At 47.8% G+C, this 15692-nt stretch overlaps 1 protein-coding gene across 1 annotated transcript in view; it reads right to left on the bottom strand.

Moving 5' to 3' along the window:
- PHF12 (PHD finger protein 12) overlaps window positions 1–9708 on the bottom strand; it is a 16588-nt gene extending 6880 nt beyond the window's left edge. The window contains exons 1-8 of the mRNA XM_010188149.1: window positions 9642–9708; window positions 7673–8060; window positions 7132–7252; window positions 5885–6017; window positions 5024–5188; window positions 4223–4384; window positions 2556–3372; window positions 548–670 (exon numbers count right to left, since the gene is read on the bottom strand). Of these exons, the coding sequence (XP_010186451.1) occupies window positions 548–670; window positions 2556–3372; window positions 4223–4384; window positions 5024–5188; window positions 5885–6017; window positions 7132–7252; window positions 7673–8060; window positions 9642–9692 (1960 nt within the window). The 5' untranslated portion in view covers window positions 9693–9708. The remainder of the gene's footprint in view (window positions 1–547; window positions 671–2555; window positions 3373–4222; window positions 4385–5023; window positions 5189–5884; window positions 6018–7131; window positions 7253–7672; window positions 8061–9641) is intronic.
- Window positions 9709–15692: the final 5984 nt, after the last annotated feature.

The raw sequence follows: 15692 nt of genomic DNA, 5'->3' as shown, positions 1-15692 counted from the left end.
TGACGGTTGCTGCTCAGCAGTCTCCTCCTCCTGAAGTCACTCCACTCAGGGCCGGCATTTCTTGCCAAGCGCAACAAAAGGAAAATAAAAAGCAGGCCAGTCTAGGAGAAGACTGACAGAAGCAGAAATAAATCAGCAAATTAACTGACCCACTGGAGCATCACCTCTCAGGTGACCGCTCGGCTACAAGATCTGTTGTTGCTGGCCTTTATGCCTGTCAGGAACGGCGCTGGACTGCAGCTACGCCACAGCACAGCAGGGCTGGAGGCTTCTGCATGTGAACCCCACCTGGAAAGCAGCCCATGAGCAGCTTTGTGATCTTTCCCCAGAAAACCTTCAGGCTGAAACACTTCAATGGCTCTGCTGCCTTGGCAACACTACAAGCAGGGAGGCATGTGACATATTGAAGGCAATGCATACCCAGCTCCACCCTCACCTGACTGCAACCCTTCTTGATCTCCCCAACTTTTCCTTCAGCAGAGACCGAACGCTCAAGGGAAGCAAACACACAGGGCCAGCAGAGACTGACAATGAACCGAGTACTCACCGCCGTCCATAAACGCTTTCAGGGAACTGGTGAGGTCCAACATAGCTGCGGAGTTTGAAGTGAGTGATGAGGGTAGAGTTAAAGCGCTTCCTATGGATAAGGTGCTGGGACTGACCTTACCATCTACAGAGAAAGATGGTGCAGAGAAGAAATGTCACTGCAACGCTCGCAAGACGCCCACCCAGCCCTCTAAGCTGCTCAGATTGACTGGTTTTACCCATAGCCATGCTTTGGAAAAGGCAGGGACTGGTGTGTGCCTCCAACACAGAGCCAACTGCCAGCTTCTGCCCCTCACCTCCAGCTGTTGGAGGAATTCTGGACTTAATTTAAGCTCCTACTCCCTGTTTGAAGCAGGAGCAATGTCAGATTGTGAGTGACGGCCTACAGAGACGGGAAAGATGAGCACCAAACCCCAGCAGCTTGAAGAGCTTCCTAAACCTAGAGACATTTGTCAAGAAGCTTGCCTAGGTCTGAACACGCATAAAAAGTACAACTGGTCCATTTTTATTCCTGCATGATTATCAGCTCTGGGCCGTGCTTCACTGTCCAGTAAGAATGTGACAGTCGTAAGCCGATTTTATTATTTACAAAATAAAATCCTACTGCTTTGGCAGTGACCATGCAGCTGAAAGAGGCAATGGCAAACGCCAGGCAACAAAATCCCTTTAATGCTTTGTTGATACCAAATCTTCTTGAGTTGCTTTGCTTAGAACTCCTATAAGCCTGAAATTTATGGCAAAAAAAAAATAAAAATCATAAATTATTTGTATTTTTGTACTCAGCAATAAAATTTGCACATCGTAATTTAAGATGTTATGAATATATATATATGCATCGTGTCAGATGGAAAATCTAAATATTTACACCTTTCCCAAGAGACACTGCAGCAAAATGATGTTTTAATCTGCATTTTGTAGAACGCGAGCTTTGCGCCAAAAGCAATTAATTAACGCCTTAAATAACTGCAAAATTATGTATGGTTTGCAGTGCTCTCCAAGCTACAACCAAAATAAGCCTTCTATAGAATGGTCTCATTTCCTCTACCAAAACTTCTCCCAATCTTGCATTTCTAAGCAGGGCAAACCGCCCCATCGTGTGCTTTTTGGCGACTGCTACAACCCAGCTTGCACAAAGGGTTTACTCTTGGTTGAGCACTGAGCTGGTGGGGGGCAAGGGGAGGAGAATGCTTTACATGAAAAAGTAAAGGTCCTGTGTAACCTCATCTGGGTGTTCCTGCTCCAGCAGGGGGATTGGACTGGATGAGCTTTGGAGGTCCCTTCCATTCCCTAACGTTCTGTGATTCTGTGAAAGCTTAAGGCTTACTTTGCTTACTCGAGCAAAATTTGGGTTATGGGCAGTTTCTGTGACTTCAACAGCTATCAACAACTTTGATGTTTTTATACTGAAGCATGGGTATATACACTTTAGCAGCAAGGTTTTTGGGTACAACTCGGGACCGAGATGGTGTATCCAAGTCAATAAGTCCCCTGTATTAATAAATCAGCAGATACTAAACAGAATACAGCTTCCCAAGCATTTCTCCAACATCAAGGCTGTGCATGAAGACTTCAAACACATCAGCACCAGGGGACACAACCATGGCCAGAGCAGTTCCTGTGCACAGAGATCACAGGATCTGATAGCAGACAGCTGAGAAGGACCACCTTGCCATCAAACCAGCACTTCCAAACAAACTGGTGGTTTTAAAGCAGCACTGGAGTGGCTGGTTGTTGACACACAGACAGCAGCCAACTGATTTAAAACTACTGTGAGCTACCATCCTGCTCTTCAGGACAGAGTTCCCTTCTCAGGTGCACACAGCCAGTGAAAATACATCCCCTGGCTCCCATGGAGGGACCCTAGACAGGAGACTGGAGAAACTTCTCCAGGCTCTCCACAGAAAGCCCAATTCCCAGTTAAATGAGGGCACACAGCCTTGAGGTTCACAGCCTTGAGGTTCAGAGTAACCTTTAGCCTCAGGGGCCACGATCAGCCCTTCAGCACGTACCTGAAGGTGGTGCTGGTGAACAGAATCTGTTTGTGGACCCAACAGCAGAGATGCCGTCTCCTGCGGCCTGCGGAGGGGTGAGAGCCCTGGTGGCGCTCAGAGGGGAGCCCATGGACCGCAGGTCTGCCGTCAGCGGCGGTCCTATCTGCGTCTGCACATTCTTTCTCTGCAAAGTGCTGGTGGTCTCCAGGCTGGCACAGGAGCTCGATATGGACGTAGGCATACTCGTGACTGGCACAGAGCCCCTTTGTGCACAAGAAACGGGTCCTGCTACGTTCTCCGTTTTGACGATGGTTCCAATGGTGTGATTCAGGAGTCCACAAGTCGCCGGGGGCGTGAGGGGCCGAGGCCACGTTTGCCGATGAGACAAAACAGGTACTGAGTTACCAGAGCCAATGAGCCTCTGGGAGTCAGTCAACTGTGCTGAAGATTCGGACGAAACGCCGTAGAAATGAGGACCGTTCACTTTAACGTCAGAGGCCGTGGGCCCGTTCGAAGTCCCGCAAGACGACACCTTCTTGGGTTTATCTATACAAGAGCTGCAGTTGACATCTTCCTGTGATAACGTCTGCTGGGATTGCGAGGAGCTCAAGGAATTCTGGGTGGTGATCCCTGAGGTGCAGGATGAGATGGAATAGAGGGAAGGTGTGGGTGCCTTGTCAGCTGCCTGGTAAGGGTTGGCAAGTGAGCCGTCCGCCACAATAACAGGCTTAATATCAGCCTTCTCTGTCTGTTCAGAGTCCCAAAGCGAAGTCATCTGCTTAGCAGATAAATGTTTCAATATGCTGCACTGGAGCGCAACAACACTACAGAGCCACTGGGAGGAAGGAAAAAGAGCAGGTTAGTGCCACAGGCAGACAGTGCTCCAAACCTCAACAGCTCCTCCATCGTTCACCCAGCAAGAAGAAATTCGGCTGCCTCGCTGTGCTGCTGATGGCTCTGACACAGCCTGGCACTACAGCATCTGCTCTGATGCTTGTCTAGAGCCAGGAGAAAACTACAGCTTACTCTGTAGCATGCTAGAAAGAGATGCTACTGTACCTCAGGCTACAGCGATGCCAAAGCTGGGCTGGGGAGCATCTTTCCTTTTACACAAGGTAAAGTAAGACCAAATGATTTATTTCAAGTTTTAAGCTCTGTGGTGAACGTGCACCTGCCACAAGAACCCCACCTGAGCTAACAGAAGGGCTCGACTACACCACTGACTGCAAAGCAACACGGCTTCGCGTTGTGGAAGCTGGCAATAAGTTTCATACAAGATTTACACGCTCATTTGACCTTGATTTAAAAGCCCAAATCTACCAGCAATAAGAAGCAGCCCAGAAATGCGACGCGAACATTAATAAATAATAGAGGGGGAAAGAATTTTCCCTCAGTTAGGAAATAAAAATGGCACCTAGACAGAAAGCCCTCGACTCCACCCCTAAGGCCAGGAGACTGTTTCACCACTTCCCTGAAGTGTCAAATAAAGAGTTTTACATTTCACCTGGAAAGCCAAAATCAAGTTTTAACAGGCAAGGGTGTCAGAGACAAGACAAGCTATCACCTTCAGACATGGTTTTGAGACTGGTTTCCTAGACAACTGCTCTGATCATGACTGAAATGGAAAAGGATCTTTGTACCAAAGCAACTACAGACGCAGGGTCCAAGCATTTGACTTCATTTACCTCCTGTTGTTCTGTCTGGCTGGCTAAGTGCTCAGTGTTCAAAAGGTGCTTCTGCAAGGGTTCCTCAGGGATCCCGTTACAGATCAGCTCGCCATCTCTAATTGCTGCAGGCGCAAGTAACGGGGGTGGAAGCCGGTACTGGGACTTTATAGCATCAGGAACCTACATTGTAGAGAAAGAAGATCACACATTAGAACAAATACTCAAGAATGGTGAGTTAAACAAAGTGCCTAAGCAGCACCACGCTTCTGACCCAAAGGAGCCCTGCAGACAGACAATACATTACAGCTTTCAAGGACTGACTGCTTTAAACTGGTGCGGCTAGGTCGAAATTAATAGGTTTGATTCCCTTAGGTCAGGCATGACTTCAGCACAACGTGGTGGCTGCAGCATGAAAGCAGTCATGCAAAAAATGCCAAGTAAGAAGGGAAACCTGTATGGCACTTTTCAGGCATTCTGGCAGCAAGTTCCCTTCGGGGTTTAACACAGAACATGCACCAGTCCCAATTCTGACTGTAGGACCACCTTCAGATGTTTTGTGTTGTACTTTCTATGCTTGTGTCAGATTTAAAGGTTTACTTGCAATGGCTGAGCGTTATGGTTGGTGGAAAAAGAGAGGCTTAAACCTTACACATAATGAAAAGTAACTGCTGACTCCCAGACCTCTCACCAACACAACATCCAGACCTTACCCTCTTCCTCCTGCCCCAGGAAGTTATCTCAACTAGGCATGCTGGTTTCCTTTCCAAACTAGGATATATACACAGGTATCTTCACCGACACCGACTTGTTTACACATACCTTCAAACCTTTTCTTTTCACTGATTGAAGAACTCTGCGATTCGGAGGATGTTTCTTATGGATTCGGTTTAAGAAATCCACTTTGACAACGTGCTGAGATATGGTGTCCTGGAACCGGTCAAACACTCGGCACCGATTACTCAGGGTCAAATTCTTCTGGTTCAGCTGGGTGATCAGATAATGCCACAGGAGTTAGGGATCTGCGGGTCACTCTAAGGTACCCTAAGACTTTCATAACGCCTCGGAGCACTGGCAGTACAGCATCAGCTCAGCTTTAGACTATTTGTTTCCTGCAGCACTAACCATTTCTGTTAAAGGCCACATTGCTGGAGATGAATACAAAAGCATTTAAAGGCCTGCTAAGCAGCACCAATGCTCTCAGAAGCAGTTTGACTGGGCACAAGCCCTTCGTTTCAGCTCCCTGTTTCCTGAGTATTTAGTCTCAAGTACGCTGCTGTTCCACAAATGAAAACTCCCTCTTGGAATGAGTTTTTTGGGTTAAGCATGCAAAGAATTAATTTCCCTATTTGTAGCACTGCGCTGCTTTGTGTCACGGTTCTGGAAGCTCATCTAGATCTTAAGAAGTCCAGTCTGAAAACCAGACAGGCTGTCAGTGAGCCACAATCTGAGCTGTCAGCTCCAGTTACAGGAAGGAGTTCCCCCATCTTTATATTTTATTGCAGAGAGCAGCATCATATTCCTCTGGCGAGTGCGTTGCTTGCAGCAGGAGCTTTACAAGCGTTACAGGGAGCAATAAGAGCTCAGAAGCTGTTTTACATTTGTTGTACTTTGTCCTTTAATGGACCTGCCAGGTTCCACTCCAGCATCCAGTTACCATACTGCAATCATAGTCCTGCTTACCACCACGTGTTCTATGTGATTTGGGCACATCCATCGACCCAGAGGCATGGCAGTAAGCGGTGGCTCCAGACAATCCATGTGGAACAGGAGTGGGCAATAATCGCACTGGATGAGAGGTGCCACTCTGCAGCTCCTGCAAAGAGAGACCCGTATCTTATTTCCCACACAAAACACAGAGTATAAACGAACAGCAGGCAAACCCAGCTAACCACTTTAGCTTATGTTTCCCCATCCATTCCCCTACACTATGTTACTTGTATCTAAAATTAGGCTTCTGATTGTAACTTGACCTATATGGACCTTCTGCAAGACCCACTCAAGGCAAAAGGACTTGCCCATCATGCACATGAGGGGCTCTCAGTGCAAAAGAGGTCCCCCGGCAGGAAGAGATGCCGATTCCGGAAGGCTGTAAGCACTTCTCGGATTCACATAAGCAGTGATTCCAGTTGACCTTGTGCATTAGTTTGTTTATAGCAGAATTCAGAGATCCAAAGGGAATCTCAGATTTAGGCTATTACAATTTTCCTCAGATGAGCCTTGTGTGAAGTCGGGATGTTTACTTCAACAAGGTGTTCTCAGAACAGAAGTATCACAGTCCAGAAAGCTCCTACACCCACTTCCCCAGGCTGTGAAGAAATCTTCACTCTACAACAGAGTCACCAGCCGCTCTCCACAGAAGCCCAACTGAGCCTCCAGTCTACTTTCAGAAAGGCTCTCTGGCTGGGTTCCTGAAATAAAGTTGTTCATTTTCAACGACACTTTGAATTGGGATCTATGCGTGCATTTTTGATGCAGTTACAAAACACAGCTGCAATTTGTACTAGTTTTCAGATTCAGTATTTCAGCACAATATTCCTGTTTGCCTTGGGCTTCGATTTTTATTTCCTAAAGGTCACCTCCTTGCATACTTCACGAACCAAAACCAGGTATCTCAGTTTTCTAAACCACCATCACTTCAGAATTTTTCTTAGTAGAAAAATACCAAAGACAAGATGTCTCACTTTCTCCAGGCTACGTTTAAAAACCCCTTACAGCCATGCAGGGCTGCAGAAGCCACACCTATACTTGCCATGGTTAAACATCTGTTATTTAGCTGAGATGATTATTCCCCCACTGGTTTAGAGGACAGTAAACAAGTAATGAAGGAGAATGGGAAAGGGAACAGGTCATCTACTTTTTTCAGCAAGAACTTTGCTCCTGTGAAGGGTGCAGCCACACCAAACAGCTTCCCTGGGAGAGTCAAGTACCTGTTGCATGTGAAGCAGACTTTCACCGGCAAGGGAACCAAACCATTGTGGTCTAACTCGTGTTGTGCTTTCTTGACATTCTTTCCTGTGGTTTCTTCCTTTCTCCTCCTCTTACTAGTACCTGAAAGCAAATTTTAAAAGGCTTTGAGTTACCCACATAGCAGTGATTTACTTTCTGGTAGATACGCATTATCAGCTCAAGCGGAGGCAAACAGAAAAGGCAAAAAGTGTTGCTTAAGGAACCCTTATCAACCACTAAATCTAGCCTTAAATTACAGAGGCTGTCTCTAAAGGCAGGTATATTTTATAGTTAATCATTTCAGTGACATCCTATACAGGAATTCACCACTTTGTTACTAGATTCTCAGACCGTAAAGCAACATCAAGTATTTTGACAACTGGAAGTTTTTTCTTCAGATGGATGATCTAGCCTTCCCCAGTGAGCACCACTGGAGCTGCAACTACCAAAGGGAAAAGAGGCAAGAGGCAGCAGGACGCAACCGCGGACACCTTCACTGACACCAGCCAAGCCATTGCTCACCTGGAAGTGCTGTGGTGCAGGTCAGTTCATTCGGCAACTGGAACTGCGTTGGGTTCCTTTCCATGGCAGCAGCAATAAGAAGCTCAAAGGGGCGCTTCAGCTGGGGCTGCCCGCAGTCCATTTCTGCAATGGCAGAGTCATCATCCACGTCAATTATGTCCTCATCGACATCATTCTGCTCTGAGTTGGGGGTCTCGGTGCTGGCATTGGATGTGGGAGTGCCAGGCCGGCTCGCTCTCCTTTCCAAGATCCTGGCATGCGCATTAGCCCTGATGCTGCTGCTAGACCTGTCCAACAGGTCTGCGTCACTGGTGGGGGAGGTGGTCCTTTTCCCAGATTTGTCCACCAATCCATTTACCTGCCCCAGCTCTTTCTTCTGTTCTCGCTTCTGCACGACATGAATAGGCAGGCTTATCATGGAGGCCACAGACAAAGCACATCAACCTTGACAAATATGCAATCGAAGACAAACAGCATCTGAAAAGGCTTCAGCCACTTACTACAGCTTCCCCCGTGAAGTCCTTAAAGCTTCGACCGAGCAAAAACAATTTGACTGCAGCTAACGTACAGATGACAAAACACATGAAGGGAACCAAGCATGGGCAAAAAAAAAAAAAGGTCTCTCTCCTTTCAGGATAGTTGTATTTGAGTGCAGGTCAGAACAACATTTCACAGCATCTAGCCCTAAATACGTGACAAATCAGACAACTCTGTTTACTTGGCTAGCCAGCACTGAGAAGCTCCATGGTAGACCGTTCTTTGTCGATGCAGTCTATTAACCCAGGCAGTGCATCCAAACCCCTTACGGAACGGGGTCAGCTTGAGAATACGAGCACAATGCACAACCACCACTCTGCTCTCTCCTGATGATGGGAACCTCGAACAAGGTGGGCAGGGAGAACAGCAGCAGGGGAAAACAGTGCATTGCCATCACCATGAGATCCGTTTTGCAACAGGAGGGGAGGCTGCGTGGCCTCGTACAGGCAATTGTGCACTGCTCCAGCGCCTGACAGCATCGCCAACACGACTGACCCAATCTACTCAATCACTAAAACAGTCTTCAAAAGGAGCAAGGCATTATCGGGCAGTTTTTAATACAGAAGAATTGGATCTTTTTCTTCCCCCCTCCCCTCTCTCTCTTTTAAAATTTATTATTTTATTTTTAAATTTGCAACCTTCATTTTTACTGTTGGCAGATGGCTGAACAGCACCCTGGGAACGTAACAAGGCAATAACTTCAGGAACAAAAGGCTGAGCACACAGTTTTCTCCCAATCTGTTTTGGGTGTCACTTCAAGGGAACAGTTGCTAGATAGCTTGGTGCAGTTTCTAAACCCTCTGCTACGCAGTCTTACGTAGGCACAGCACTGAGATGTTTACATTGTGCAAGACAGCTTCCTGGAGAAAGAGCATCAAGGAAAGAAAAAGAACAGACAAGCCACAACCTTGCCCAATCATCTCCTCCCCGTCCTGTTCAACAGCCCAGGAAATCATCACTCGCTGTGATTTCACCCTCTGCCGATGTGCAACTGCTGTGAAGTCACACTTCTAAGAAACGCGTTAACCAGAATCACAGCCCCGATGCCAAAGCTGCGTTAACATGGCTCGTGTTTCGCCTGTAGACAGCTCACCTCCTCGACCATGGGAGATTTTCCCATTCCCTCAGCTCTCCCTCCTTTCCAGAAGTAGGGGGAAAGGAAAACAGTTCAAAAGGCACAGCTTGATAAGAACTTATTAAGCACTTCAATTTCGGTTCCTAGTAGCAAGGTTAAAAATACCAGGAGGGTCTCACCAAGACCCTTTAGTTTTCTTTGAGCTTGTTCCTAACAAAGCCCTTTGCAACTGCGAGCACAAAGAGCGACTCCGGTGGTACACACGTACACATTCAGGGAAAAGGAAGGTACAAAACCCAGGATTCACGTTTCAAGTGGGCAGTCAGAAGGGGAGGGATCTGTTACGAGAGGCCTCACCTTGCGGCGCACAGTGCAGCGGTGACACATCCACTCCCCCGGAGGCAGCATCTCCTCGCTGAGCGGAGGGTTGCTACGAGAGAAACACAAAGCAATGGTTTAGTTGTTTCTGGAATGCCTCTTCTCACCTAAAACGTAGAGTCAGGGCAGCTCTGCAGGTTCTGCTCCCAGGCACCTCCTCCTTTTCTTTAGGGTGATGCTCCCGGTTTCACTCCCCCATACATCCACTCAGCAAGAAGCAAGTCTTCCACAACAGTCATTTCCCCGATACAGCACGCCCCACGGTCTCAGCAGAGTCTTAGGAACAGCAGAGATAAATGGAAGATCCACTTGTGTGCAACACAGGTACCTCCCCCCTACCACCACCACCTCCTCACACAACTTGATCACTCCAAGACTGCACAGATGCCCATGCAGCAAGCACAGTCATACCTAGGCACTTCCATCCCCTCAATTTGCAGTGTGAGTCCAACTGAACAAGCTGCCATGAAGTCTACCCACTGCTTCTCATGCACTGCTTCCCTGGGCACACTTACTTAATGGTGGAAACCACTTTCTATCTTAAGACAACCCAAATAGTCTTAAAAGCGTCACCATCTACAGCTTGCCTTGGCTATGAAGTGCAAGATGCATCCTACTCATATGGCTCTGCACTTACTATAAAAGCTGGATCACACCGAAATGACATTCTCATTTTGATGCTAGAAATAAACTACAGTGAATTAGATGAAGGAGTAAGGAGGACTATTTTGAGAAATGCCTTCCCTCAGATAAAGGCAGAGCAGCATATGTTAGATGATACGCTTTCCTTACAGATCTTACTACTAGCTCGAGGACTTTCCAACACCTCTTTGTCATTAAGATTTGTTATTTCAGCAAACTGCTGACTGCTGCGGGAAAAAGTGTACGTGCTGTCAGAAAAACACCCGGTTACCACACAGCGTGGCTTTATGATACAGTTTGTTAAGTTCTGCTTGTTTGAGACAGCTGCGTAGCAAGTCTGCTCTTGTGCTGAACGCTCAGATAGATGCATTATTGCAGGACCCGGAAGCTCCATTTCCCACTGACTGGAAAATGGGTTACAAGGGATCCAGCTGGGATTGACTGGGTTAAAAGGTGATGAAGTAGTGTGGCCTCAATAGCAAGAAGACACACGAGCATGGGCAGCCAGGCTGTGGTTCCTTTCAGGAGTCTCTGTACCGTCTACTGCACCTACAGACAAATACCAAACCAAAGCCACGTTAAGCTTTAAGAAGTCTCCAGCACTGGCAAGCCAGAGAAGGTATCTGTTGGTCGGTAAGGGCTGTGCAGCAAAGGGAGAGGTCGTCTTCCTCGAGAATCTTGCTCCGAGCATGGGAAAATGGCACAGGATCCCAACGCAGGCTCTCGAGCTTGAGCTGTAAAAACAAACGCGCTTCCTTTGTTTAAGCAGAGCCCGGCGAGCCTTGCCCCGAGTGTGCCGGCAGAAATCCTCCACAGGTACCGCAGCCACCCGGGGTCACGCTCCGCCTTGCAACACCGGGCCTGGAGGACTGAAGGAAGAACGGGGTGAGAAGCAAACGGGTAACAACCTCAGCATTTCTGGTGTCAGGCCCCGAGGATTCAGTAGCGCCAACACATCTGGCAGCCATTTTGAGGAGCAGTGCAGGGTTTCAGAGGCCTCCGTGTCCCTGGTGCTCCAGAAACGCAGCGCTCTGTGTACATGCACGAACATACCTGCAGCTTATGTTTCTCATTTCCTGGAGGACTTGGATGAACAAGAGATCGGGCTCCAGACGAGAGCACCAGAGCCTCAACTGCTGGCTGCTCTACACGAAGCCTCAAATGTTTGGCTGAAGCAGTAACTCTCCCCTGCCCCACACTAATCTATTGCTAACAGAGGCAAGGAAGGGGGGTGGAAGGAGGAGAGCAACAAACGATCTCCGAGTGCTTCCTGCAGCCTAAATCCATCCTGAATCTTGAGGTGGATCCTGCAATGGCTCAGGTTTTACTCCTGCTGCAAACCGAGCTCTTAGATCTGCAGCTACAGACTCATCTGGCCCATTCCCCCCTTCCCTCCCAGCACCTCAGGGGGAAAAAAAAATAATCCTACAGACTTGGAGTTGTTCGTAGCGAATTTGCGCCCTCTGAAGCTGCCGACGAACGTGCCTGAACTGCTGGAAACGCGTCTGCCCCGTTCCGACGCGCAGCGTGCCAGGGATGCACGCGCTGCCAGGCGCCTCCGGTTATTTGTTTTAACTGTTACCTCGATCTCACGCCTTTTGCAACGAAACAATTAACACCACGGTGAATCCTGAGAGATGCCTGGGAGAGTCAGAACAGGTTTCTTCACGTGTGCACGTTATTGTCCCATTTGTTATGTTTGAATTATCTGCTCGACAACCATGAGATCCTACGTACAGAGCACTCTTAAATGACAGCTCAGAGAAGCGTTTTAATGAACGCCGCTACCCGAAGGCCTGCGGAAGGAGGGGGAAAGATTAGTTTCAGAGCAGCAGCAAGGTTTTAGCTCTCAAGACCAGCCTCCTGACTTCTTTACTCACTGTCAGGGCCTGGCTGCTATAGCGAGCGTATTAAAAGACGGATCCTGCCTCTCCTGGTTAATGAACTGTTCATCAAGGCAGCTCGCCGTGCTAACAAAGACTGATGAATGCTGCTCCTGCGCTGCCGGCCTCTCCGCGAGCAGAGAGCGTTTCCTGGGTCTTCGCATAAAGCCAGGGAAGCGCTAAAGAATGCCCTTTTAATGGGCTTGTTATGGCCACATTCTTCAACCTTTTACTGTAAGCAAAAGAGAAACTGGTTTTTAAACCTGAGCGAGGCACTTGATCTTCATAAGCAAGGTAAGAATTAGCACTTTTGGCAGAGGCGCCCTGGCCGTTTTCTCCCCATCTTTCATGGGTGCATTAGCACGCGGCTCTCCAGCCATCAGCGTCTGCTGCCAGCGGGACCTGGAATTGTACACACCAACTTTATCTTGGGTTACAACACGTCTCCTTTTAATTACACACCGATCAGCTGGGCTGTTCTGTACGACTTCGCTGAGCCTCCGTTTTGGAAAGTTTCCCTTTTCATCATCACAGGCGAAAGCGGTGGCCAGAGCTATTTTACCTGGAGGTTTGGTGTGACCTGAATCACATCCGCTCGGCAGAACACACCCATCTCTGAATTTAAGACAAAGACAGCTCCGAAAAGGTGAGTGCGACTTGTAAGGTCAGTACCTGTACAGACACCTGGAAAACCAACTCACACAAAGTCTCTGAAAATTAAAGATGTTTACCACTGCCTATTCACAGAATCACACAGAATCACAGAATCACTCGGTTGGAAAAGACCTCTGAGATCATCACGTTCAACAGCTCCTGTCTACCCCCTAAACCATATCCCTAAGTACCTCATCTACCCGCTCTTTAAACACATCCAGGGATGGGGACTCCACCACCTCCCTGGGCAGCCTGGTCCAGCTTCTGACGACCCTCTCAGGAAAGAACTTCCTCCTTCTCTCTAACCTGAACCTCCCTTGGCACAGCTTGGTGCAGTTTCCCAAAGACACTGCACTGACATGAGTTGCTTGCCATAAGACTACTGCCACGGCTTTCTCTAAAGAAGGTAAGCAGCATCTCCTGAAATTCATACCAGATTTGTGTTGTCAAGACTTGCTCTTGTAAACTTTTGGACTCACTCCCATTATGCAAAGCTTCCCTTAAATAAAATTTAAATACCTGTAATACAATTAAAAAAAAATTCTTCAAGAGGCATCCATATATTAGGTGTTTTTATCAAGCAAACAATAGCACGAAGCCACTTAGCTTTCCAATTTCACACTCTGGAGCTCTCACACATCAGATGCCTGTTCTTAGTCTCAATCCCGTAATTACTCTTCACTTTGGGGACCTCAATAAATAAGCGAACCAGCGCTCAGAGGAACGGCACCACCTTCAATGCAAACTGGGCCGTAGCTCTCAAAGGAAGCCGTTATAAGCAAACCTGAGGTTATTTACACAGGGCGTTCCTGGTGGCCATCTCGTGTCCATGGCACGTTGACACGACTGAGCACACTTGGGACACGCTGGATGGCTGGGGTAATGGTGGCAGGAAAACCAACCGGTCCAAAGAAAGCTTTTCTTGGACCACTCCTCTTTGCTATCAGTTGTTTTCAACAATCTGACTTAAAATTTCCTTTCTGCACAAGGGAAAAGAGTAACCCTACGGAAAAAGGTAGGCGAGAACGTTTCTTCCTGCTCAGAAATCGTCTAATTAACTAACCAACAGGCGTATAATGAAGGATGCTGGTTATGTTTGCCAGTTAGATAGAGGAAGAAGGCTTTTGGTTCTCCTGTTGGCCTCCTATTTATCCCAATGATGGATAGAGCTACAGCTGCTGGAGCAGCTTCATAAAGAACAAGGCTCCCGGCTTCCTCCAGCAGGGCCTCAATGGCAGCCGCAGCGAAAACAAACCAGGAAACCAATCTCACAGTACAAGTGCCCCATTGAGGAACGGGGAACGTGGCGTCATTTACAAATTCAGGTCTCTGAAACGGTTTTCCTGCGCCCAAGTCCCAGCTCCTGCTGCCAGCTGCTCCAAGGCCTGCGGGAGGAGGACACCTGGAACGCGGTGCTGGGAGCCTCACCTCAGACGTAATAAAAAACCACAGAACAAGCTGACAGCTGCAGCCTGGTTCACGTTCCTGCCTGCTGCAGCTCTCTTACCTTCCTATTGCAACTCGCAGATCAAAGAGGAGTTTGTTTACGCTTTTCTGAAGACAGAAGTCGGGCTCTGTTACCTGAAAGATGGTTATTCGGAATATCCTCAGCTCTCCCCTGGGAGGATTATTCCTCAGCACAAACTACTCACCCAGTGAAGGTCTACAAGATCACCGAAGTTCAGATAAGCCAGGCATAATTTTCACTTTTCAGAGACCCATAAGCACAACCTAATCACGTTAACCCTAACAGAGTTTCAGGAACTTTCTGTGGTCTGGATTAGGCTCACGCATTCTCTAAGTCAAAGTCTACTCAAAGGCAGTAATGCAATTTATTACCTACAGAGCATCAGCCACGAGAATTTTATCTATCACAATTCCTTCTCCTGAGGGAACTAGTGAAAAAAAGCTTGATAGCAGCCAGCGTAATTTTGTTTGCATTGAAGTGAAATACTTGGGCACGCATAGAAAAACTTTCTAAAGTAGTAACGTGCAGCAAGGAGACCTGGACGGGTCAGTACAGGATTATTTTGGCTGCCCCTAGGCAAGGAAGGGAACTGAAATGACTGTTTCACAGGTCACCAATGATCCCATCATCTGGAACACTGCATCTGCTTAGCGTGCATCTTTCCAACAGCACAGCCTGAGCTAGAAATAAGGGTTCAGCAACAGACAGAGAACAGACACAGGATTAAAACACCATTACACGGCCAGAAACAAGATGCATATGCAAGGAAAGATAAAGGTACGCCCGCATCACTTGTCCACGTCAGTACAGGAGCAGAGGACAACTCAAACTCCTAAGGGTTTAAGCAGTAATACAGCCAGGTGTGCTAGATGCCAGAATTTCATTCGATGGGTGCTCCTTTCTACCTTCTAAACCAGCCCGTGTTCAACATTGGAAGGGCAGCACATGTGCTGACCAGCGGTACCACCGTGCTGCTAAGAACCAGGTACAGTTTCACAACCTAAGGCACTGCTGTATTGTGAATCTGGGTATTTTGTGAAGTCAGTGAAGACAGTTAAGTCAGTCCTTACTTTGGCACACCTTATTTACCTTACCTGGCTTCCCTTCCTACCGTCACCAGGGTCCAACCTCCTCCCCACGCACTCCTATGCGGGCAAACCCGAGACTTACAGGGAATGGAGAAAGCTCCCTCCAAAGTGAAGCAGAACTTTTTTGTCTCGGGCCTGATGAGCAGGAGAGTCCCGTAAACTGGATAAGCTGCAGGTAAACATGTGATCACCCGATGTAATTAGTTACTTCTATTTATAGAAAGAAGCCGGCCCACAGAGACCATTCCCTAGAGAACACGTTACTTATTACCCTCCTTAACAGCTGACAAAAAAA

This window comes from Mesitornis unicolor, unplaced genomic scaffold, assembly GCF_000695765.1.
Source record: "Mesitornis unicolor isolate BGI_N332 unplaced genomic scaffold, ASM69576v1 scaffold3607, whole genome shotgun sequence".
NCBI lineage: Eukaryota > Metazoa > Chordata > Aves > Mesitornithiformes > Mesitornithidae > Mesitornis > Mesitornis unicolor.
This window is presented reverse-complemented; position numbering and strand designations above follow the sequence as displayed.